The 23,188-nt window shown below is 41.6% G+C and overlaps 1 protein-coding gene across 14 annotated transcripts in view; it reads right to left on the reverse strand.

Annotated features, from left to right (window-relative positions):
• Positions 1-23,188, reverse strand: part of CELF4 (CUGBP Elav-like family member 4) — a 702,013-nt gene that overhangs the window by 26,771 nt on the left and 652,054 nt on the right. For 9 of the 14 annotated variants that reach the window (XR_007630533.1, XM_050329237.1, XM_050329236.1 and 6 more), the window contains one exon: positions 18,787-18,930. Coding sequence is in view for 13 of the 14 variants with exons in the window: in XM_050329237.1 (XP_050185194.1) it covers positions 18,787-18,930 (144 nt within the window). In the remaining variant the exon portion in view is untranslated. The remainder of the gene's footprint in view (positions 1-18,786; positions 18,931-23,188) is intronic. The other 5 variants (XM_050329238.1, XM_050329247.1, XM_050329246.1 and 2 more) reach the window with 1 other exon arrangement.

Consider the following 23,188-nt stretch of genomic DNA (forward strand, 5'->3'; position numbering starts at 1 on the left):
ATTAGTGGGATGATAAGCCCTGGTGCTGGGAGGCTCATAAAGTCACACCTCTGCAAGAACCTCTCTGTGAGATAAGCTCACAAAGCTACACTAGTTTCTATCATCACTTTGCTTTTGAAATGGAATTCTAACCCATTTCCTCATTCTGTGCAAAGCTGTAAATAATACTGCATTTTAACAAATGGGACTAATAAGAGAGATCAGAAGTGCATTTGCTCACTATATTTCATTTAGACCAGATAATGAAGCTGAGAGTTGTACTCTGGTTTTGGTATTAGTTGCCTGCAGATTTGGACCAAATTTTTTCTCCTTCATTGTTCTAATATTCACTGATGCAATATAAAAATCTCCTCCTGGCAGAGGAGCCGGCATGGGAGGCCTGGTGAAAGAGAAGGAGAAGGGCAAATGCTAATAACTGTACACTTTTCTTGTGAGAACATTCTAGAGACAGAGCTAATTCCTCTAGCTTCATTTCACTGTTTTAATTTGGAGGGGGTCTGATACGCTCAGAGGTTCTGGTCCATCCAGCTCTTCCCCTTCCTGTTATTTATGTGGAGTTGTGCTTCATATTGTTGGAGGTATTTGGATTAACTCCAAAGAGAGGATGGCTTATCCTGAGAGCTGAGATGTCACAGTGATAAGAAATAGGCAGACAATGGGCTAACAATAGCATATTCCTTTCTCTTCTCAGGTCAGATACACACTGGCAGACTTGACTTTTTTTGTTGTTATATGCACGACTGCCAGTTAAGCATCTAGGTTTCTTCTCATCTATATCAGCAGAGTTAATGGTGCTACGACAGATTTAAACATGTATGACTAGGAACAGAATGTGTGTACTGGGAAAATAACTTAAATACTTGTTTCCTTAATGGCTTTAATGTTTGAGCCCGTGAGCTCAAAGTGTAATGGTAGTACTACAGTTGCTATCTGTGTTTTGAACACCACCCCTGCATTGTCATCTACACTGTTGAAGGACAAAAGAGAAAGGGAGAGGTTAAAAAGCTTCAAGATCTTTCTGTGCATCAGTTAATTAATAATCAGAGAAATATACGTCCTGGTCTGAAGATGGTTGGTAGGAGGACAGCATTTTGTGATAAATCTATTTTATGGGGGGGATATTGGTGTTTTTTTTCTTTTCTTCCTCGCCCCCGTCCACCCCGCCCCCCCTTCCCCCAGCTCCAGGGATTATCTAAAAAGGCTGTCCTAATAAATGATTTATCAAAGCAGCAAAGAAGGGAGAAAGCTGCTAGGATGGCAGCCGAGGGCATCTAATTTTTCTGATTCTGCACAGCTTCTTCCAGGAAGGTAGTGATGTTGGAGTCCACAACTTCTCCTGGCCTGCTCTTTTCCTGCAGGACTGTATAAACTATTAGCAGGCAGAAACTGGGGTAGCATCTTCGAATTGCTTTATTTTCTCCCCCTTTTCTCCATAGGAAGTTATGTTGGTGAAGCTTGCAGAGGGAGCTTTATGCCTTTCTCATGGCACCAGCATGATCACCAATGGCTTTATGGAAGATATTACTTAAGGGCTGGTTTTCTGTTTTAATCATCTGGGATGATAAAGGAGGGAATTCACAATCTATCTCAGAGTACATTTGAAGACTATTTTGGAATTGCAACCTTTTAGTTCGCAGTGAGTATTGTCTTTGCATGTCCATGAATTAGTTTGTGCACTATAAGTGCAGTCCTGAACGAGCCCATTGTTATGTTCCCATGGATCCTTAATTGGTTTTTCTGAGTTTTCTGGTTCTCTTTGCATTCAGCAAGGAGAATTAGTGGTTAATGTGCAAAGCAGTCATTTGATGATCTGCCACCAGGCTGGAACAATATGTTGTCTCTCTTCAGCAGAAGTTTTCCTCTGGATGGAGCTCAATGCTTGGTAACTATGCTGAGCATCCCCTAAATCAGAAGTCACGACCACAAAAGAGGTACAGATGCAAGCTTTTAATCCAACCCCCTGAACTCAGGGCAGATGGTCCTACAGCAGGATCACTCATGTAACTAGGCTGCCTTCAGGCAATGGAAGGGAGAAGAAGGACCTCAAAACCCCAAATGTTTAACTCATCTTAAAACTAAGAAGAGTATTTTGATCTGTGTTCCAGATTCTTTCTACCATCTCAGAGATGCAGTTTGTGAGAGTTTGCAACAGAGGCAAGTAGGCATTGGTACTTATAAGCTTTTTTAGGCCAGACATTCATATTTTTTTTTTTTGTTCTGGTTCTGGTTGTCAGAGTATTTGTCTGACTGCTATGAGAGATCTTTCTTGGTTCTTCTTGTTCCTTCAGTTATGAAAGTCACTAGCTAAGGAGAGAATCTCATTCTTCTGAATGTTTTCCTCTTGACATTCAACTCATATTTTTCTTACTGGAGGGAAATAACAGAAGAGCAAAAATCTGCTGCTCAGTCTGTGGAAGGCATATTCTGTTGCAGTGAAAGAGAAGAAATGCACATGGCCTAGGCACTAGCACAGGAGAAGTCCATGCCTCTCACTACCCTTGTGTCCAAAGTGCTTCTACCCAGGCCATAAGAAGAAACCTTGTCCAGACTAGAGTCACAAAATCAGCCCTTCCCTGAGCTGGAAGGGACCACAGTGATCACTGACTTCAGCTCCCCCTGACCCTACACAGGACAGCCCCATGAGGAACACCATGTGTCTGAGAGCATACTAAAATGGAAGAAGCTGCAGAAAGCACTGACAACTGATTGGATCAAAGTCCTTGCTCTCCTGTCCTTCCCTCAATCATTTGAGTGAGTAGTTAAGGAATTAGTTATTGATATAATTGGTTATTAATATAGCTGTCCTCTTAGTGCATGGCTTCCTTGCTTTTGTAAAGTGACCAGTGAAGGGTGAGATCTAGGAACGACAGGGAGGAATTTTTGGCTGTGAAGGCAGCAATAAGGTGCTCACATCAGAGTAATCTTTCTGTGGGAATGGTGCTGGGGTGGAGTTCCTGCCCTTCTCCCCCATCAGGACCTGGACATCCACTCCTCAGAACTTCCCTGCTACTTTAGTCCATTTCAACCCTACAACTGCTCAGTTTGCTTTTCTCTGTGTTTATTAGTCTTATCAGAGAATAGAGGTTTTCCTTTAATTGCCATGCAAGGTCTTTACCTCGCTATGTTCTTTGCACAATGTACTAGCTGCTGTCTTGCAATTTTTTAGTGCTGTAAAGAATTTCAGGATACAATCTGTATGTAAGTAGCTCTATAATGTATATGTGCATTGGAAGGTATTGTATTGTAAGGTGATTTATGGGTACTGGAATACTCAATAAAGGAGTACGTCTGCAGATCAAGGGCATAGCACTTCAACTGTTTTCCAGTGTCTAATAGGGTTGGATGACTTTTTGGAATATTTAACCTTCCCCTGATGTTTAATCATGTCCAAGAGAGATCTGTCTATCCAGTTATCCATCCTATCCATCCATCCGTCCATCCATTTATTTTTTTAATGTATGAACAGTCAGTAACTGATGACTATGCTAAACAACTACTATTAAATATTTCACATCTGCAGGGTGAGATAATTGGAAACTCAGAATATTCGAAGAATTGGCTCAGAAATTTGCTGAACCACTAATGTTCATTTTAGAAATTTATGGAATATTAGAAAACTTTCAAAGTGTTCCAGGAAAAAAATTCTAATATTAATTTTTAAGGATGTAGACTAGATGACCTGGTAAACTTAGTTAAATTTTCATAAGCCTCAGAAAAATTATAAGAATTTTGATGTGAGATAATGTGACAAAGAATTTAAAGATATACAATTAGTACCAATCATCATGGTTTCATGGAAAATAGCATCTGTTAAATGAAACTGATTGCATGAAATTGCAAGTTTGGTGAATAAAGTAAGTTATCATAAAGTGTACTTAAACTTTACTGGAGAATTTGAGAGGCTCCTTCTTTACAGAAAGTGCAATTAGCCCAGAAATGAGAACACCAAAAAAATTGTCAATTATGATAAACAAAATGGCAGAGATTCTAGTGGGCTCCTTCACCAGTCTGCTGAAATCTCTGTGCTATTCAGTTTGTCTAATATTACCTGGAAGACATTTGAAGTAATTACTGGTAAAACTGACCTATCATAGAAAAATGGTGAAATAATGACAGAGGTAAGTCATGTTGATGTGGGTCACTGAATGGGCTGGGCTCAGGTAGAGAGTTCATTTTAATCCAATCAAATGCAAAATTAAGTAACCACAGGAAAAAGCAAGTGGATCACTCATAGAAAGAGGAAATCTTCTTTAGAAAACAGTGCTTCTCAAGAGAAGAGGAGTGTCATGATAACAGCCAAATTCATGAGCTCTCAGGATTGTGTTGAAATACTCAAAGTCCCAAGACAAGGTAATGTTACCTCTGAATATGGCTCAGAAAAGGCTTTTACTGGAATTTTGTGTTTTCAGTTTTAGTGATTTCTCTACAAAACAAATAAGTTTTAATAATTATTCAGAGCTGGAAGAATAATTCTAGGTCTGAAACAGTAATGGGAGTGGCCACAGTTTACTGAAGAGAAGGTTAAACAGACTTCTGCCTATAAATAATATCTAATAAAACATGGAGGGTTTTGGAATACGGAAAAAAAAGAAGAGCTTGATGATTTCTTCTAGATGGAAGCAGACATTTGACAAACCTAAAGTGGAAATAAGACATCGAGTCTGCATTTTTTAAATAGTGAAGGTAATTAACTATTTTGGAAACATCTTGTTTAGCAATAGGGGTAGAGCACCTATCACATGAAATATTGATTGAGAAACTTTCTAAAAAGGATGCTATGACTCAAGCAGAAGGTTTTACCCTGTCACATGAGCTGAGGCATCTGGCATATGTTATTTCAGAGTTCATTCCAAAGGATGAGAACAGTCCCTTCTGATACTGCATATCTGTCTGTCTGTCTCTCTGTTGTTCGTTTTGTATTTCAGATATTTAGAAAATCAGTTTTTGCGTACTAATCTGGCATGGATTGAGGTAACAGTCATGATAGAGGTGACAATTGATGTTAATGCCTTGTAATAAATGGCCCCAAAGTGTGGGCTGCAGACCACTGAGACAGCTGACTGGTACTCGTTCTTCATCTTGCTTCCAGCTGAGAGAAACTGAACAGATGGGAAGGGGAGATTAAATGAAGAGTGAAAGTAGATGGAATGATTAACTTTCTCTAAAGGTCACAACACCCAGTGCAGAAGGTAGCTTGAAATACACAAGCATTTTCTTTATGTCACCTTCCCATCTCCCTGTGTATGAAACTACCTCCATACATCGAGACAACGTGAGCTGGAGTGTGACGGGAAGTTGGTCGCTGTTTTTGCCCATTGTCTGCTGTCCAGAGAGTACCTCTGTCTGAAGAAGTAGAGAGAAGCAGTATCTTCTCTGAAGAAAGTAGAGTGATACAAATGCTCACCCTGAATATGGTCTTTCAGACCAAGAAGGACTTTTCTTCCTGTGAGTCTTCATTTTCACAGTCTATATGGCATTGAGCTATTTTTCATGGAAAAATTGCTGTCATGGCTCACACTGAAAACACAAGGTTAGGACTCAAGATTAGACTAGAATTTTGACAATTTAAAGTAATGCATGGTCAGATCAGATTAGGGTTCAAAGTGAAAGAGAGGAAATTCAGATTAGATATATCAAAGAAATTCTTTACTGTGAGAGTGATAAGGTCTAGTGGATGGTGTCCTTGGCTATGGCAAGGGGGTTGGAATAAGATGATCCTTAAGGTCCAACCTAAACCATTCTATGATTTGGTGTTTTAAGGTTTTGGCTCATGCATTCATCTGGGCATGTGATCAGGATCAACTTTTTCCAAAAAGATGAAAGGAAGTAAAAATCTAATATAGAAAACCGCAACAGATCTCTCATCATAAGAATGGAGCTAACATTAAAAACTTCCTCATTTTCCTGTAAACAGAGCTTGTCTAGAGGATGAGCAATTTCTTATCTGATGCTATGGGTTGTGGTCTACCCATTCTTATAAGTAGAAGTTATTCAACAAATTGATGGAAGAAGTGAAGGATTCAGACTTCAGCCATTCTTTTGAGACACCAATAATCAAATATTGGGCCAATACAAACACGTCTGCTGTGGACAAAAAGCCTTGTGGTTCTTCTATAAGAAATATAACGTTCCAGCCCAGGTGATGATGATGATTTTTCTCACAATGAACAAAGCAGTCACTGAGGAATTAACCATAGATGAGTAAATCATATTTTTTTCCTTTTTGAATGATGAGTGGAACAGAAGAAATTTCCTAACTGCTTTCAGAAATGGATGGAACTCTTGACTTGCTTTCTGAGCCTTCCTTGTAAACATTTGATGTCATGATGTGTCAATATAACGTTTATGAGGAAAGGAAATGGTTGGAAAAAGCAGGTGAATTTTTGAGGAGACATGTTCTTCACTAGTGGAAAACCAGAGACAATTAGTTTAATGTAGGTTTTACACAAGTTCTAAGTAGATGCTTAGTTAAGGATGCACTGAGATTGTTACTGAATCAAGATGAATGCTATCTTTACATTTGTTTTGTTGGAGTTTCCTGTAGCAGTTATTAATATAATAAATAATAAGTCCCATGGGGACCATAGCGACACCAAAGTGATGTGTAACATGAGATCCGTTTATTCAAGGAGTCCCAGCTTATATAGCAGTTTTAAATGCTGCCACGTCACACAGGTAACTTCTTAAGCCAATTTCATCCAAGCATTCAACAGAGCATGTGTGACAGACTACTTAGAACTACAACGCCCAGGATGCTTTGCAGCACCTGGTGTAACCAGACCCCATAGTTTCCAATATAAACAAGTGAAAATAATTACTGAAGCTCGCACCAGCAATCTCACAATCCATTTCTCATCTTAATCCAATTTCTTTTCTCCCGGGTTCTCTCTTGGATCCTACCTAATTTGTGAGTTTTTGGTAAAGAAGCCATATATGAACACTGCAGCTACTGAAATCACCAGTCATCCTTCTTGGCCTACAAGAGACAAGTATCATAAAAAGTGATCTTTTTTTTTTTTTTGAAAATATTTTATCGCAGTGAAGGAAATTCCTCCCTGGACTAATCAAAGGAAAAAAAACCCCAAACCCCAAACATCCAAACAAACCAGGAAATCCTACCAGGAAGCTGCACTGTACACTGTACTAGAGACTATTTTTGTCAGTTCTCTCATGTCCCAGGGACTCTCTGAAATAGATCCATTCTTGGTGCAGCAATGCACAAAATCTCCCCATCTTGTTCTTGCTGACCATTACTTATATGATCAACTAACCACCTCTTCCCTTTATGTTGTTGAACACCTGATACCTCATTATGGGTAGTTTGGTGCAACCCGATAAAGAGACCTGAAACTTCTCTGGTGGGACAATCTGGAAGTTTCTGTTCAGGAGCCAGAAGTGATGATGAACAGTTTTTGGCCATGATTTTCAAACCAATATTTTACTTTCTGTGGAGGCGACTGTGTGAAAAGCAGCTAACAGAACTAAAAGTGAACTCAAAGGAAAAAAACCTCCTCATATGAAGTGAGTCATTGGGAAGGGAAAGAAAAGAACATCTCTTAAAATTGTGAACTGGCAGTGACCTACGCTGGGTAGCAAGAGAGGAAGGGAAAGAGTTGTACAACTATCTTTTAAGCTGGAAGATAACATCTCTTCCAGATCCAACCAGCTATTACCACTGTGGTCCTTTCAGTGTTAATGTAAGACTTCTGCGTTTTCAACTATCTGCTATGAACAAGGAAATGATGATCTGGCTTCTTTTTTCAACAACATCAATGGGAATGAAACACCATCATATTATAGTATAGCTGCTGGTAGATTCCTGTGGTTTACCAGCAGAACATCCACCATTAATGGTCTTCAAAAGAGTATCCTGAATCCTAGAGATCTCAGTGAAAAAACACCTGCAGTTCCTCAGAAGAGTTACATTCAGTCTGTGGGACTTGAATCACATCACAGATTGCATAAATCTTGATCTAGTTCTGTCTTCTGGGGCCCCTGCACAATGATCTGTCTGAGCTCTTGATTCACTCCTGGGTAGGAGATGGGAAAATACTGTGTATTAATTAGTGAAATAAGAGGAATAGAAATATTGCTTAAAAACATGTTTATGAAAATGCCTTTGAATAGAGTAATTGAAGACCTGAGAAAGGCATGATGTTAATTGATAATTTTGACAGGAATCTTAGTTTGAAGGGATGGGGGAAAAATATGAGTCACCTCTAAAAAAATAAGTCAGTCTTGCATTGAATTCCAAAATCCAGTAGCAAAAATTCTTTTATAAACATTTTTAAAAGCCCAATAACACCACATTCCTTCTGGAACCTGTTCAACCATATCAGAAGAAGCACAATGACTAGGCTTTACAATTTCTGGGAATCTTTCTAGGGAAGGATTTTAAAAGGGTTAGTAGACACCTGTCTTTGGAAAAATCATCTAATTTCACCTTTACATGGTCAGAACACAATCAAATTTGTAGGTCATACTGTGAAAAAGGGAGAAAATCTGTTGCCTGTGAAGTAGTCAAAGACAGCAACTGCTCTTAGATGTTAGATGCATCTCCTCCCTTTTAGAACAGTAAACATACTTGGCTAAATATGAAGGGCACTGAAGTTCAGCTGATGAAAGTAGCATGATACTTATGGGTCCCTTCTAACTTGAGATATTCTATGATTCATAGTCATGCATGGTGGTAGAATGAGAGACAGGGGACATAAATGGAAACAACTGGGGTTCACACTGAATATAAGGAGAAGCTTTTCAGCCTGAAGGCCAGCAAGCACTGGAGCAGGTTGCCCAGATTCAAACCACTTGTTCAGCAATTTTCATTGGTTTTAATAACTTGCACCTGCAATTTGCTACTGCAGAAATATACACACAGTACATATATAGTGTAGATACTTGTACATATGTGATATGACAGATCAACACTGTGGAGAGAGAGGAGTGGGTGCTGAATTTTTTGGGGGAATTTGAGATAAATGAAACCAGAAATGGTTAAGAAAGCTATAGCTGATGACAGTCTTTGAATATGTCAATATATATTATTTGAAGATGCTAATCTTGTCTGGAGATTTTTTGATTTTGGTTTGCTTACTTGAAAAGGGAAGATATCACATGCACCATACATTTAAACAATGATAAGGTTGCAAAATGAAGCACTTGAGTTAGAAATGCAAGAAAATATGTTACCTATAAAATTTTAATTCTGTATTGTTTTGTGTATGCATAAAGGCATTGCTTCTAACCACACATTTCTGTATTTTTCTCTTTCATGGCATCCTTGTTTTAATTACTGTCGAGAATGAATAACATAACAGGGTGAGAAAATGGCAATGTATCAGACTCATTATTGCAAGTGTTGGAATGTAGACAGTAAATAAGGCAGGGAAAGGATGGTTTTGTAGTTGTGCAACCAGATGCTGCCTTGGAAAACTGGAATTTTTCCCTATTTCTGCCATGACATCCCAGTTTTGCTGGGTATATCATATATCACAAAACTCCTTTAATGAGATCTCCTAAACTGTTTTTTACTATTAAGCAAAATAGAGCAGGCTCTGAGTGCCAGTGGCATGCTGTGGCTTGAATCTACATCACTTAAGTCTCTTTTCTCTCAAAAGAGGGTGTCCAAGGGACAGTCATTGCTCGGTCATGCCCAAACAATGTCCTGCCACGAGTTGTCATGGCCCAAATCAAGACACTAGCGTTAAAAAAAATATGTATAATTATGATACAGCACTTGAGCAGATATGTGAGGCCTCTTTAATTTGCCAGTGAAGATGAAGCTCTACTGCATGTTCTTCTTTCCATGGTGCTTGGTGCATGACCCGAGGTTTCACTGGCAGAAGGGCTGCTGCCTATAGCTGTATCTGAAGCAAACATAAAGATAGCATGCCCTGCACTGTGCTGAATACTTAGAGAAAATAAGCAAACAGACTGACCAGGCTTGCGGCATCTCAGATTAGGAATCCAAGATTAAAAAATGGTCTTGGATATCTTTCTCTGCCTCGTCAGCCCCTTGGTGAAATGAAGACACAGTGAGCACTGTGTTATTTGGCTCTGTGGATCTTTCAAATGCTCTGCTGGGAAGGGCTTAAGAAAACAGATCAGGAAATAATAATAAATTCATATTCATAGCAGAGTTTGAATATCTTGTGGAAGGAAGGCCTGAGGCCAAGCACAGAGATGTGAGCATCTATTGATAAGCTGCTCAGTGACTACCTAGCCAAGAGGCTTCAAGATGTGGAAGCACAGTCCTGTTCAGTAGATGAGAAAGGGTGGATAGATAGCTGTAGAGAAGTAGAAGATAGATATACATGCATAGGATGGCTAGATGTTGGATGGACCGATAGAGACTCATCCGTTCTACAGCTTGAATTTGCATCAGAGAGATCTTGGGTAAACAAAAAATAAACCCACATATAATATGTAGACAAAACATCACAGTGGGTCTGCAGTCTCACAAGAGCAGGATGTGTTGAGTCTGCACTCTGCAAATCCATCACTTTGAGTTTAGAAATGGGCTTGCCCATCGGAGGGGTCACTATTATGACTTCTGAATAGAAGCTTCTGACCGTAATGAAAGTAGCACTAAACCCCCTTCTCCGGTGTTTCCAAACCTGGGGGTGTTTGCATGTGAAACTACAATATCCTTGGAGCATGTGTAGGACCAGCTGTACACAATTCAATTTCATCTACTCTATCTAATGTCATAGGGTTTTCAGAAGAGGTGGCTGCAGATTCCACTCTGTGCAGGCACACAAGGGCCAGTCAGGTTCTTCTCCCATGCTGATGAACTGATTTGAAGCTCAGAACATTAGGCTTTTAAACTATTTTAAAAGATCTGGGTTTTTTTTTTTTTCTTTCTTTCTTTCCTCTCTTTTCTTTCTTCTGGTGTTAACTCTTAACATGGGTCATTTGTATTAGTCACCTAGTGAATATTCCCCCTTTGAAGGTCATTAAAGAACTAGCCACAATGACCCTGCAGTAATGAATTCCTCCACCTAATTACCCTGGGAGTAAGAACATTTAAAATTGTTGTGTATGTGCATGTGAGTAGGTATGCACCCATACATCCATAACTTAAAAAAAAAAATTCTGGATAGACTTTATCACTTGTGGGAAGAGATGGATAGAACAGTGATAGACACATGGACAGCCAGATAAACAGAAGATAGATTCTGCTAACATATCCTTGTCTAATAAATTGTTGAGCTACAAAAGAAAGCAGAAGTCCCTGTGTACAATGTATAGATTTTCTTTAATGTGAGTTATTGGGAAAAGACAGAGCTGTCCCTTTAACTGGAGAACTGCAAACAGCTGTTCCTTATGCATACATGCTTGCTTGGTCTGAAAGTTTTGGTAAGTCAGTGCATAACTGACAGTTAGATTTATCTCCCCAATAAGCAATCAACATTATAATAAAGGAAAAATGCTTTCAGTGCACCTTTGAGAGTGCATCAGAAATTAATCTAAACATCAAATTAATTATAGTTTGTAAATGAATAGTGGCTCACAGCCCTAATACTTCTCCCGCTCCTCCTCCTCCCCCTAAAGCCTCCCCCAACCAACTGCAATGGCTGGAGGTGCTGTGCAGTGAGCTTGATGAACAGCTCCTTCTCTTTCTTACTCACACAACTCTTTCCCTTATCAGCTGGAAAAGAGTTCTGTCCTTACTTTGCAGACCTGAAGTCTCAGAGCCTGGCTCCTTTGGAATATAAGAGAGGGTTAGCAAATATTAAACTTTTATGCCTCCTTCCCCTTTCCCTCTGGGATCTCAAAGCACACCAACAGTGTCCTCCTCCCCCTGGATCAGTTACCACTAAGCTGGACACCTCATGATCTTCTCCTTGGTGGTCTGCCTCTGCCAGGTCCTTCAGAGTGGAGAGGACCACAGCAAACTAGCGCTGATCTGAACCGAAAAATACCAGGGGTCTGGCATGTTTAATGTGCCTGGAAAATGGTTTTGGTATTGTCTCAGCTCAGGCGCTCAAATTAATGGCTTCTTCCAGCACTCTGAGCTTTGATCTGCAGGCTGTACCTATATGGGAATGACAATTTGAGATTTTCCAAGGACTCGAAACAAAATGTATTGCCACTAGATTATGAAAAGTAAAGAACAGAGCCTAACTCTATGAGCTAAAGGAAGAAAGAATCAGATAGATACTTTCCTAAGGAAATTTGAAATCAGTTTAACAGTAAAAAAAAAAAAATCAAACTTAATCATAGTACTCCTAACAGCAGCAAACAGAGCTATACCTCTCCCTCAAGTCTTTCCTAATAATGCATCTGTCCGTTAAGAATTTTTTTTTACCAAAAGAACAGTCAGAAAAAAAAAAACCAAAACCTTTGATCTGATAAATAACTCTCCTCATCCATGCATCCTAATGCCCTGTGCAAAGGAGTCAATGTACTGCTACAAGAAGGGGAACCCAAGCAACAGTGCTAGGTTGTCCCACAATCACCTATATGGGGAAGCAACATGCAACTGGAATTTCTTTCCCTTACAACACCTTATTCCTGCACCTGCTCATTTCTCTGGATGAACCCAAGGAGAGTTGTTGCCTTTTTTTTTTTTTTTTTTTTTTTAATATTTTTTTATTTAATGAGAAAGTGCCACATTTGGCAAGGCATATTGGAGGCACATTGTCAGCAGGTGCTGAACAATATTTTTCTAATGTACCTCTGGGTCCCTTGTTCCACTCCTATGTCTTATGGAGTGCTGCCAATGCACTTTAGACCTAATATGCAATGCCCCTGGTCCCAGGGCCCCGCATAGCTTTGTCAGTGTCCTAGTCTCTTGATGCGTCTTTCTTCTTTCTGTTTCAGCTTCCAGATTGAAACCCTGTAGATCATCATGACCTGCCTGCTGCCTTGCATTTCCCACTCCACCTTTTTACCATCACACTGCAGCATTTAACTGCCACAGCATGTTTTTAATAACATGATACAAGCTCTACCCATCCCTCAGCCCTTCTCTTGAGCTTCGCCCCCTCCTGTGTTCAGTTCTCATTTCTCACTGCTTTTCTCACTTTTAATCTCTCTCCTTTGTCACTTCAGTTTCTCTTCATAAGCTAGGAGGAGTTTAGTAGGGAATAGAAATATTTAACAGCAAACTTAATTAACTGTTATGACCCTCATAAAGTGATGTTATTTTCTCTATTTTGGCGTTTTCAGAGAAGACTGGATGCTTTTCCAAATAAGGCGGCCCATTAGCAACTTTCAGCTTTCCTGCAGGGCCTGCAGGAATCTGGAATGAAACTAGATGTTCATGTTGTCATGAGGAGTCAAACAAGAGATTTCCTTTAGGACGTATAAATCTGCGGTCCTAAGAAGCCCTTGTATTTTGCAGTCAATGCTAAAATGCTCCTTGCTTTGTTTATTGTGGAACATTTCAAAAGGGGTGAGACATCCCTTCTGCTGGTGGGAAAGTGTGTCTGGAGTGCACAGAGAAGGAGGAAAACATCTGGCAGTTGTGGCTGCTTACACCTGGGGTGTCAGAGCATGTCGAGCTGAGTGGAGGGAAAATACAGCGTCTCTCTGGGCATAAGGCAGGTTGCTGACATCCTTCTGGAGTCATCATCCCATGGAGAGAAACTGAAGCTACCACACCACTGGGTATGGGAAACAGGCACATGCCAAGGAGACATGTGGTGAACATGGAGCAGAACTGGCCTGTCAGTGTCTACTGTTCAATGGTGTGCAAAAAGCTGGCAGATCCAGGTGCTTATTGCTTTCTGAAAGAGTTGACTTGAGGAATGAATTTCCAAGTGTTCCAATAAAGCAATTCCTCCAGCTTTAATTTATCTACATCTTATTTGACACCTTGGGATAACCATTTGACCCCTTCTGCTCCGTCCATGTTCTCGTTTTTCTAATTTCTGTCATGCCTTCCTAATTAATATTTCCCAATCCTATCTTTTTCTCTCTCTTCTCTGTTAAGACATTTTTCTAGAAGATGTCTGTCTCTGTATTTCACTAATTTAATGTCTTCAAATGCTTTCTTTAAATGTGTCTTATGAGACAAGTGAGTGTTCCTGGGCTGTATTGTTGCACCACCCCATGACAGAGGTAGAGTTAGCCATGTGTGGGCATGGTGAAGAACAGCTCTTCTCACATTGCTTACTTGTCTTAGCAGCCTTACTAGTGTCATTTTTCCTGGAGTTTTCTTTTATCCTGGTACACAAACTGCTCACATTTAAACTATCTGCATAACTGAGAGGAAAATTATCACCAGAACCATTGAGACCAGCACAAAGATGTTTTTCACATCCTCTGACATTTAGCATACTTATGCACAGAACAACCTACATGCGTGTAGTGGGAAGGTGGGAGACCCAGTGCGATCTCTGCCTTGTGCAGAGACAAGCTCTGGGGTCCTGCAGATGTTGACATTCAGGCTGTGGCACACTGTACCTCCATGCAAGGCTTCCAGGATCAGCCTACTGTGATAATGGGAGTCACTGTCTTCAAGGAACATCCGACTCAGTGTAATTTTTCACAGAGTGAGACAGTGGTACCTGCTGTGGCACGGCTGTTTTAGTGGGAATAGACAGCATGGCTCAGCAGGAGAAATATGCTGTCTGCAAAAGAGGTGCATGTACGAGCTGGGGATTGGGTGAAGGGCTAGTGAGACAGGTGAGAGAAGGGCAGAATGGTGAAGAGCTGTGAAGGTGAAATCAGTAATTCTGAGTACAAGAATGTGGACAAGGCAGAGCCTGAGGAGAGACCCAAGGAGATGCTGATATGGTTGGTGTGATGGAGGCTCAGGTTGAATGGAAAAGAGAAGGGTGGTCTGCACTTGGCCGTGTTACAGCTGCATCAGGGTAGGGGTGGAGGGGAAATAAAAGCCAGAGGTTGGAAAAAGTGTAAGAGAAAATGAAGGATTTGGGTCTAGCCTGGATTTGTGCAGTAGAAGAAAAGTCAAAGGCAAAGAAGCCTTCCATTTTAAACGACTCTTTTTCAGTGAGAAGTCAGGGTGGTTTCTCAGGCAATCTTACAAACTACAGCAGGCAGTCCCACTATGGAAAAGCACAGACATATTTTAAGCACTTTCACGTTTTATATATGATATTGGTGTTTTATATATGATATTGGTGTTTGCTGCTCATCTCTGAATTGAGGTTTCCAGGCCAGGCATGGTTTCTTTAGCACATGCAGTTTCTAGTGGTTCTCTGCAGGGTCATGGACTCCAGAATCAGCAGAAAGGCTCATGGCTGATTTCACCTTCCTTCTAACACACCCATGACTGCCCAGACATTATCCTGCCAGTAGTCACCACAGGAGATAAATTTGCACTCGAAATGCAGGGGAGAATTCAGAGCCAAAGAGTAAGGAATAAAATCATAGAATGACAGAATCATAAAACTGTTTGGGTTGGAGTTGGAAGGGACCTTAAAGATCATCTCATTCCAATCCCCCTGCTGTGGGCAGGGACACCTTCCACTAGACCAGGTTGCTAAAAGTCTCATACAGCCTGTCCTGAAACTCTTCCAGGGGTGGGGTAGCCACAGTTTCCCTGGGCAACCAACCTATACCAGTGCCTCACCAACCTCATAGCCAAGAATTTCTTCTTAATATCTAAGCTAAATCTCCCCTCTTTTATTTTAAAGCTATTCCCCCTTGTTCTATCACTAAATATGCTTTTCAAAATCCATCTCCAGCTCTCTTGTATCTCCTTTAGGTACTGGAAGGTGCTATAAAATCTCCCCAGTGTCTTCTATTCTCCAGGCTGAACAACCCCACCTCCCTCTACAGGAGAGGTGCTTCAGCCCCCTGATAATCATTGTGGCCCTCCAAAATTCTATTTTGACATTCTGCTCTACTGACTTATTCAGTTTGGGCCAGCTGCTTACAGGTAGCTCAACACTAAGACAAAAGAAGCAAATGAAGTTTTTTCTGTTCCTGTAAAAAAAAAAAACCAAAACATAGTGACATTTTTCTTCATAGAGTTTTTTAAGTTTGTCTAAAGCAGGACTTCTTGACAATTTCTCGACAACCTGGGGCTAGACTCTGTTACAGCAATTTATTTGGGATCTGCATAGCAGATATATTTTAAAAGGTCATATAATGGTGGAATATCTTTCTGGGGCCAGACAGAATTGTCCCCCCAGGCTAGCAGTTGGAGAGCTTTAGCTGGGTTAAAAAAAAAGTGAAACAGAATGCAAATGCTATGTTCTTACATGTTGAGTTTTGGGAAATGTTTAAGCAGAAAGGGAAGGAGTTTTTCTACTTTCAAAGTTAATAAAATCCCTTCTATTCCTTTAGGAAAAAGTAATTTATTTTTTTTATTTAAATTTACTTCCCGAACAAAAATTTAACAATCAGTACCAGCTTCAGCGGACTTAGCAAAAACAAATGAAAGGCCCAACGTTCTGTGCCCCCCTTTACATTTTTACATTGCTTTAAAGCAGGGTGGGAGGTTTTGAAAATCAGCATGATATACCTGTGGTAATTGGATACCTGTGCTTCTGCTATTTCTGTCCTTCTGCAGCTGGTGCACATGGCGGCATGGTCATGTTCGTCTGAGACCAGCCCTCACAGCAGGCACTCAGCTCCATGGGTAATTAAGTTAAATACAAAGAAAACTGAGACTTGACACCTGGGACCCAAAACTGACTGGACTTGGTTATTTGTGTCTCAGAAGCTAATATGAGGTGACCAAGATCCACTAGCAATCTTTAATTCCTTCTTTTGCTAGACTGTGAGCTTGAGTCGACACTTCCAAAGGGTACCTTCCTATTTCAGGCTTCAGTATCCTGCAATGAGCTTTGGAGTTTACTTCATCCAACAAGCTGACATTTAGTCTCTCCTGATGAGACTCAATATTAAGAAAAATTTCTGCTAAGATCCCTCAATTCCTGCTCACTTATGAACCTTGATCTCACAGTACCTTGGGAACACCAGAAAATGCAGCCCCAAAACCCTGTCCCACAAACTAGGTATGTGTGGCTATCCTCATGAAGTCTTGTAGCCATGAGCCTTTGAGCTGAGCGGGGAGGAGGCTAATACCTGTCCAGAAGACATTCTGTCTTTCTGAACTCAGCTCTCACCTAATTTCCCCATTTCCCTTTGGTCTTCCCCCTTGTCAATGTGTGGAGAACCAGGCTCGGTATTCCTCTAAATATTGATGACAATTTCACTGCCAAAAGTCCATTTCTAATCTGTGGATCTCCTTGGAGCATTAGTTCTCAATGCCACCTAGACCTTTGGTGGTCTATTTTTCTTGTTACGAGCTCTTATATGGTAGGAGCCCTATAAAGCAGGTGGGCTCTGGAGAGAATGGGGCTAATTCATAGTTTTGAATTCTCATTTGAATTTCTCAAGTCCCTCTGCACACCAAACTTTTTGTCCTTCATTCCTCTGGTGCTTGAGAGTGCAGCAACCCAATGACTCCTGGTGAAGGGGAGCTCAGTGTCCCTCTCATCAGGGGTCAGGTGTCAGGGCTCCTTCAAACAGAGGGGAAAATATCCTGTTCAGAACCTCTATGGATGTGCAGGAGGAACTGTGCATAGAGAAAGGGCACAAAACTCTTGAAGTACTGTCTGACATGCACCATAGCTAGCAAGGGATGAGGTAAGAGTTTTGGGAGGTGGGCTGCTCAGGAGAGGAAAGGGGAAGGTAGCATGGAAGGGAAGCATAGTGTGGGGATTGAGAGTGGCTGTAAAATCAAATGAAACTCTAATGAGTCTTAGCTCTGGAAGTTTGCCTGAGAGACAGAGTCCAGATTAGCTGCAAGTAACAGGAAAAGAAAAGCAATAGTTTGTTCTGTTGCACTTCTCAGGGAAGGTCTGCAAAGAGTGCAGGATGGCAGAGAAATTACAAATCCCAGTGGTGGGCACATGGATGGGGGAGATACCCTGGCAGGGTCCCCATGCTGCTGCACTGCCACAAGGGAACCTTTGCAAACAGCAGCATACCACTGAAACCCCATACACACATTACCCCATGGCTGTTGGCTGGCTGAGCCCACCCTCAGGGTGTTCCTGCTTGCTGCCCCACAGGCAGCTCAGGCTGTGCTCTTTTCCTGCTCCAGATGGTGGGGTTGAGCCAGTGGTGAGACCAGAGCTGTTTGATCCCGGTGCAGCTTTCAAACCCAGCCTCTAGCGCAGCCTGTCAGTGAGGCACAGGGTTACCTTGCTCTCTCTGTATCTACTGGGGTGCTGCCTCGGGTCCAGTGGGCTCAGAGCATGTCTGACTGTGATCCTCCAAGAGCCATCCTGCCATCCTCCCTTCCCACCACCCCCACCCCCCCCAATCACACCCTTTAAGACCAGCATTTCAGCTGATGTTCAGCCCTTATCCCCTTGCAGTCTAATGCATCACAGCTGCTTAAAAGCTGCCCCCACAGCTCTGTCTTCCCTTCAAACCCATGACCCCATGTTTGTCTTTTTTTTCCCTTAGTTACAGAAACTCCCCTTCTGCCACATGCTCCCTCTGCTGATCTCAGCAATATTTCACCTATCCCACAGCCCCGCCCCTTTGTTCCGGGTTCTTTAGTCTTTCTTGTACCCTCCCCACCTCCCTTTACAAGGGGGGATATTTTCCAGCCCACCACCAGCAGCTGCAGCATCTTGCTGCTGGTGAAATGCCAAACCTTCGCCTCTAAGCAGCGCACACAACTCTGAGCATGAGACAATTAGGAGAGAAAGTGGGAAGGGGGAAAGTATTGACAGGAGTAAGTTGAGAGAAATCATAAAGCTTAAGCAGAAAGAAAGCAGTTTGAAAGGTAAAGTATTCAGAGAAAGCCCTTTCCTGGATGAATCTAATTGTTTTGTTATCTTTACCCACCAAAGCATTTACTTTGGTTTGTCGCCCGATCCACAAACACTTTCGAGGAGATGACATTACCGAAAGGCAGGAACATCTGCATCAGCTCAGCATCCCCAAACTCCTGGGGCAGATGGTAGATAAACAGGTTACAGCCCTCTGGTCCTATCAAGAGAAAAAGAAGACTCATGAATGGAGAGAAATAGGATACAAGAAAGTACATGGTGGAGATTTACTTTAGCATCCTCTCTCTCTGACTGGTGACGGGTCACCTCTAGGAAGCAGCTTGTAGACTCTTAGAGGAACGGACAAAGCACAAGACCAGGAACTCAAAATGTCACCTAGAGGCTATGGTAACTTCATTAACCTTCCCAGGACAGACACCAGGATAAAATCTAGAGACAGAGGACTGCACCAGCACATATGGCTATGGAAAGGCAGAATGGAGGAATAGTAACACAAGGAATGAAAGAATACGGTTCATAGTTTTCTTTTGTTCCTTGTAACCCACAGGGTCATTTTCTTCTGCAGAATTTTGAATTTGGCCCCCAGTGTGACTCATCTTGAAGACTCCCCCAGATCAGGGCAGTTTGGCCATGTCCTCCATTCTAGAGGGTTCTGCAGGAGCGACTGCACAACCGTTTCCAACTCCAGAGAGATAGATGTAAATCAAGATTATTAGACAACAGGGATTGGCTTTTTTGCCTCAATGCTGTAGCATATTTTCTTACAGATTTCAAAGCCTACTTGAGAAAATACCCAAAGAGGAGTATAAAGTTCTGTTAAAGCAGAGAGCCTCAAAAAATGTTCTGTTGAAACAGTATTTTGGGACAGAAGAGAGAGAACTTGCCTCTGGTCAAATAGTCTAGAATGAAACTTTTCAACCTGACTTTTATTTTTAAGCATGCTGTCTTTGTGCAATAGTCTAAAGGGAGCAGGTGTGTCCAAGTGGTTTTGTTCAAAAAATTAAACACTTAACACATTTGCAGTTTTCAATAGCAGAAAATTGTACAGTTTGAGGAGGCAGAGATTCTTTTTTTCATCACCTTATTTCCAAAGGTATTTCCAGGTGATGCCCAGCTCTGCACTGGCCGTGACAGGTAACTCCAGCCCTGCTTTGCTAAGAGGGGACACAGTGCATGCCCTTTGCCAAAAGGTTAAGAAGTCAGAGAGAAGGAGGGTTTCCTCCTTCCCCCTAGTCCATGTGCCTACAACCCTGTGACCTGACTCAGTCAACTTTCCCCCTTTTATGTCTGTGGGGAAGGAAAGGGTTTTTTAATACTCTCGTTTTCTTCATCAGGGCATAATTACAGTGTCATAACACAGCAAATTACAACTTTGCCTTTCCTGTTAGGGAGAGGAGTTCGCCTAGATGCTCCCACCTTTTATTAGCCATTACTCATTCCCCCAGCTGGCAGGAGAAGTACGGTGAAGTCAGGATTCTGGCAGATGCCCATTTAAAGCTCATTAAAATTCCTGGGCCTCAGCATGATTGAAGTCACAGGCTCTCCACATTTCCTTTTGGATTAATGGAAAATGAAGCCCTAATGAATATTTGCTAAGCACAATTTTCCCCACTAATTTGCTAAAAGGACTGTCATGAAGGAACAGCTGATCCTTTGCATCTTGTGCATTTCCTAAAGGTCATGGGGATGGTAACAGGGTTTCTTCCAAATGTGGGGGATAGTGGTATGGTGGGATAATTAACTAATTAGGCACCCGGTCATCTGCTTAGCTAAATTACTTTTGAACCTCAGTGGCCCACAATCAGGCTCCCCTATTTCATGCCAAGCTTTTCCAGCTTCCCCCCACCTCCTGTCTGCCTCTTCTTTAGTCTCCTCACTGAGCAACTATCCCTTCTCCAATCCTTGCTTCCATTTGCTTCCACACAATACAGAGTTATTGGCATGGTAAGCTAGATATGAAACAGTCTGAAAGTGTTAAACAAACACCAACCCCCTTAGGTGTCTGTTAAAATTGAGAAAATTCTGCCCAGGAGAAGACCGCAGTCCAGAATAACAGGGAAAAAATTCATTCTTTCATCTGAACGTGCCCCAGAGCACTTCTGCTATGGGATTTGAGATCCACATTATAATAGAATGGGTAAAATCTTGGCTTTGCTGCAATTGGTGGCAAAATTCCCACTGACATCACCAGAGCCAGCAGTTTGCTCTGTAAAACTGGCCAATTCTTTCAAAAATACCAGCTGCATTTCCTGGGGTCTTGGATTCGTTGTGCATGAGTACGGATTCTGCCTGTGTGTGCTGAGAAACACCTACCAAGGCATAAGGCAGACCAGGAGGCACATAACTTCATCTAGACCATGTTTAGGGCTGGGCTCAAGGAGAGAACAACCCTTAGATCACCTTGAAATCAACTTTTCCTCGCATGACTCAGAGACCAAGAGTAAGAGACCAGTGAGGATGTGAAAAAAGCAGGGACCATCCTCAAAGCCCAGCTCAGCTCTGAAACGTGGCTGGGAGACCTGAGCTGTGGCTTCCCATACTGACTCAGACATGCAAGGCCAAACTCACTTTGTTCCCAACTACAGAGGGTTTTTGGCTAATTTTCAGTGCTGAAAATGCCACCTGCTTCTGAGAAAAAAAAAAAAAAAATTGTGATAGTTTGATTTGTTTTGTCACCCTTACGTATGAAAATTCTGCCAATAGAGTTTAACAAGCAATTTTTTGTTGAATCCATCTGTAAGTTACCTATTGCAGTTAGAGTCCTTGGTAAAGAATTCACAAAACATGATCTGTCTGCCTCAGCCCTTGTACCCTGCTGGACTTTTTTTGCCTGCTTCAAGTTAATATGGACACTCCATACAAGACTATGGGTTTGTGTGTATGGCTGTCTCGTCGTACATACATGTATGTTTTTAAGAAACTAAAGACATGAGGAAGAAATTCTTCCCTACGAGTATGGAGAGGCGCTGTCACAGGTGTGAGAAGCTGTGGATGCCCCATCCCTGGAAGCCTTGAAGGCCAGGTTGGATGCAGCTTTGAGCAGCCTGGTCTAGTGGAAGGTGACCCAGCCTGTGATAGGGTGGTGGAACCAGGGTTTTTAAAGTCCTTTCCAACTCAAACTATTCTATGATTCTATGAGTTGTTCATCTCAGAATTTTATGAAAGTCTAAGTTAGTTCTCAGTGCACAAATAAAATGAGTTTTAAGGTACTTGCTCAAATCACTGGAGCAAGAGAAAAATCACAGTGGGCATGGAAAAACTTTACTGAAGACTCCAACTAACTTGCTGGAGAGAAAGTTCTTGTTTTGAACAGCGTTAATGGATTATTGGATATCAGTATCCTTGGCAGTTCAGGGCTGAATACAGTAAGAAAAATATTTACCACAGGCTCTACTTTTGTTTTCAAAAGGGCTCTGAGCCAACTTGAAATCTAACTCTCATGACACATTATGAGAACAGAATGAAGTTTCGTTTTTACACTGGTGTCTACCATGGCTCTTGGTTTTATGACTTTCAGGTATATATATTTATTTTGATTTTACACAAGAAGCACAGATAGCCTTGATTTGAACAAAAAAGAAAAAAGGGCTTTAAGGAACACACAGTTTATGAATGGACTGTAGATTACAGGGAAACCATGATGGATAATGGAAAACCTGTGACTGAGGGCACAGAACCACATGATTGATTTGGTTTGGTTGGACCTGAGCTGCTAAGCCATTGTTCTGTCCCTGCTCCTCAGACTTCAGCTCATTGTTAGTTTTTTTAGCACCAGGACAGCTACAGACCCAACTAATCCCTGGGTGCCCACTGTCAACATGAGTCACCTCCATCTACCTGATCAGATATCAACTGTGTGTCATCATATCCCCAACACCAGAGGCAATGTCATAAGGAAAGGCTATGATTAGACTTGTTTTCCAACAGTAACTAAAACTGGGCTGTCCCGTAAGGTTGTGTGAAGTTAGCCTGCAGCACTCTGGCCAGCTGCACACCTCACCTCTACAGCAAACATTCAGAGGCTGGAATTTCATTGCCTCTTCTGCGCCTGCTTCCTATTCAGTCCCCAGTGTGTTTGGGAACAGGGCACATGAGAGTCACAAGCCTGTACCACTTTATTTTAATATATAAGTGTACTTCTGAGTTTCAGAAACTACATTAAGATGAGTAATACCATACAAATGTAAAATTACCTCCAAGTATTCTGTGGTTGACATGGCCTGAATCAAGATTTCATCTCAAGCTTTGATAGTTTTGGATCTGTTCCACCCCATGCGCCCTGTCAGCTGCTGTCAGCCTCAGTGCTCGTGTGGAAGTAATGACTAATCTCTACAGGAGGGTTCCGGCAGCCAAACGTCTCTGGGCTTTGTATCCAACTGGGATCCGGGAGTGGAGAGTTTAGCATTGTTATTAACAGTGTGGTCATTGGTGTTACTGTTGTGATAGGGCTGGTACAC

The sequence above is a fragment of the Myiozetetes cayanensis genome, unplaced genomic scaffold, assembly GCF_022539395.1.
Source record: "Myiozetetes cayanensis isolate MyiCay16 unplaced genomic scaffold, myiCay2020 scf4, whole genome shotgun sequence".
Lineage (NCBI taxonomy): Eukaryota > Metazoa > Chordata > Aves > Passeriformes > Tyrannidae > Myiozetetes > Myiozetetes cayanensis.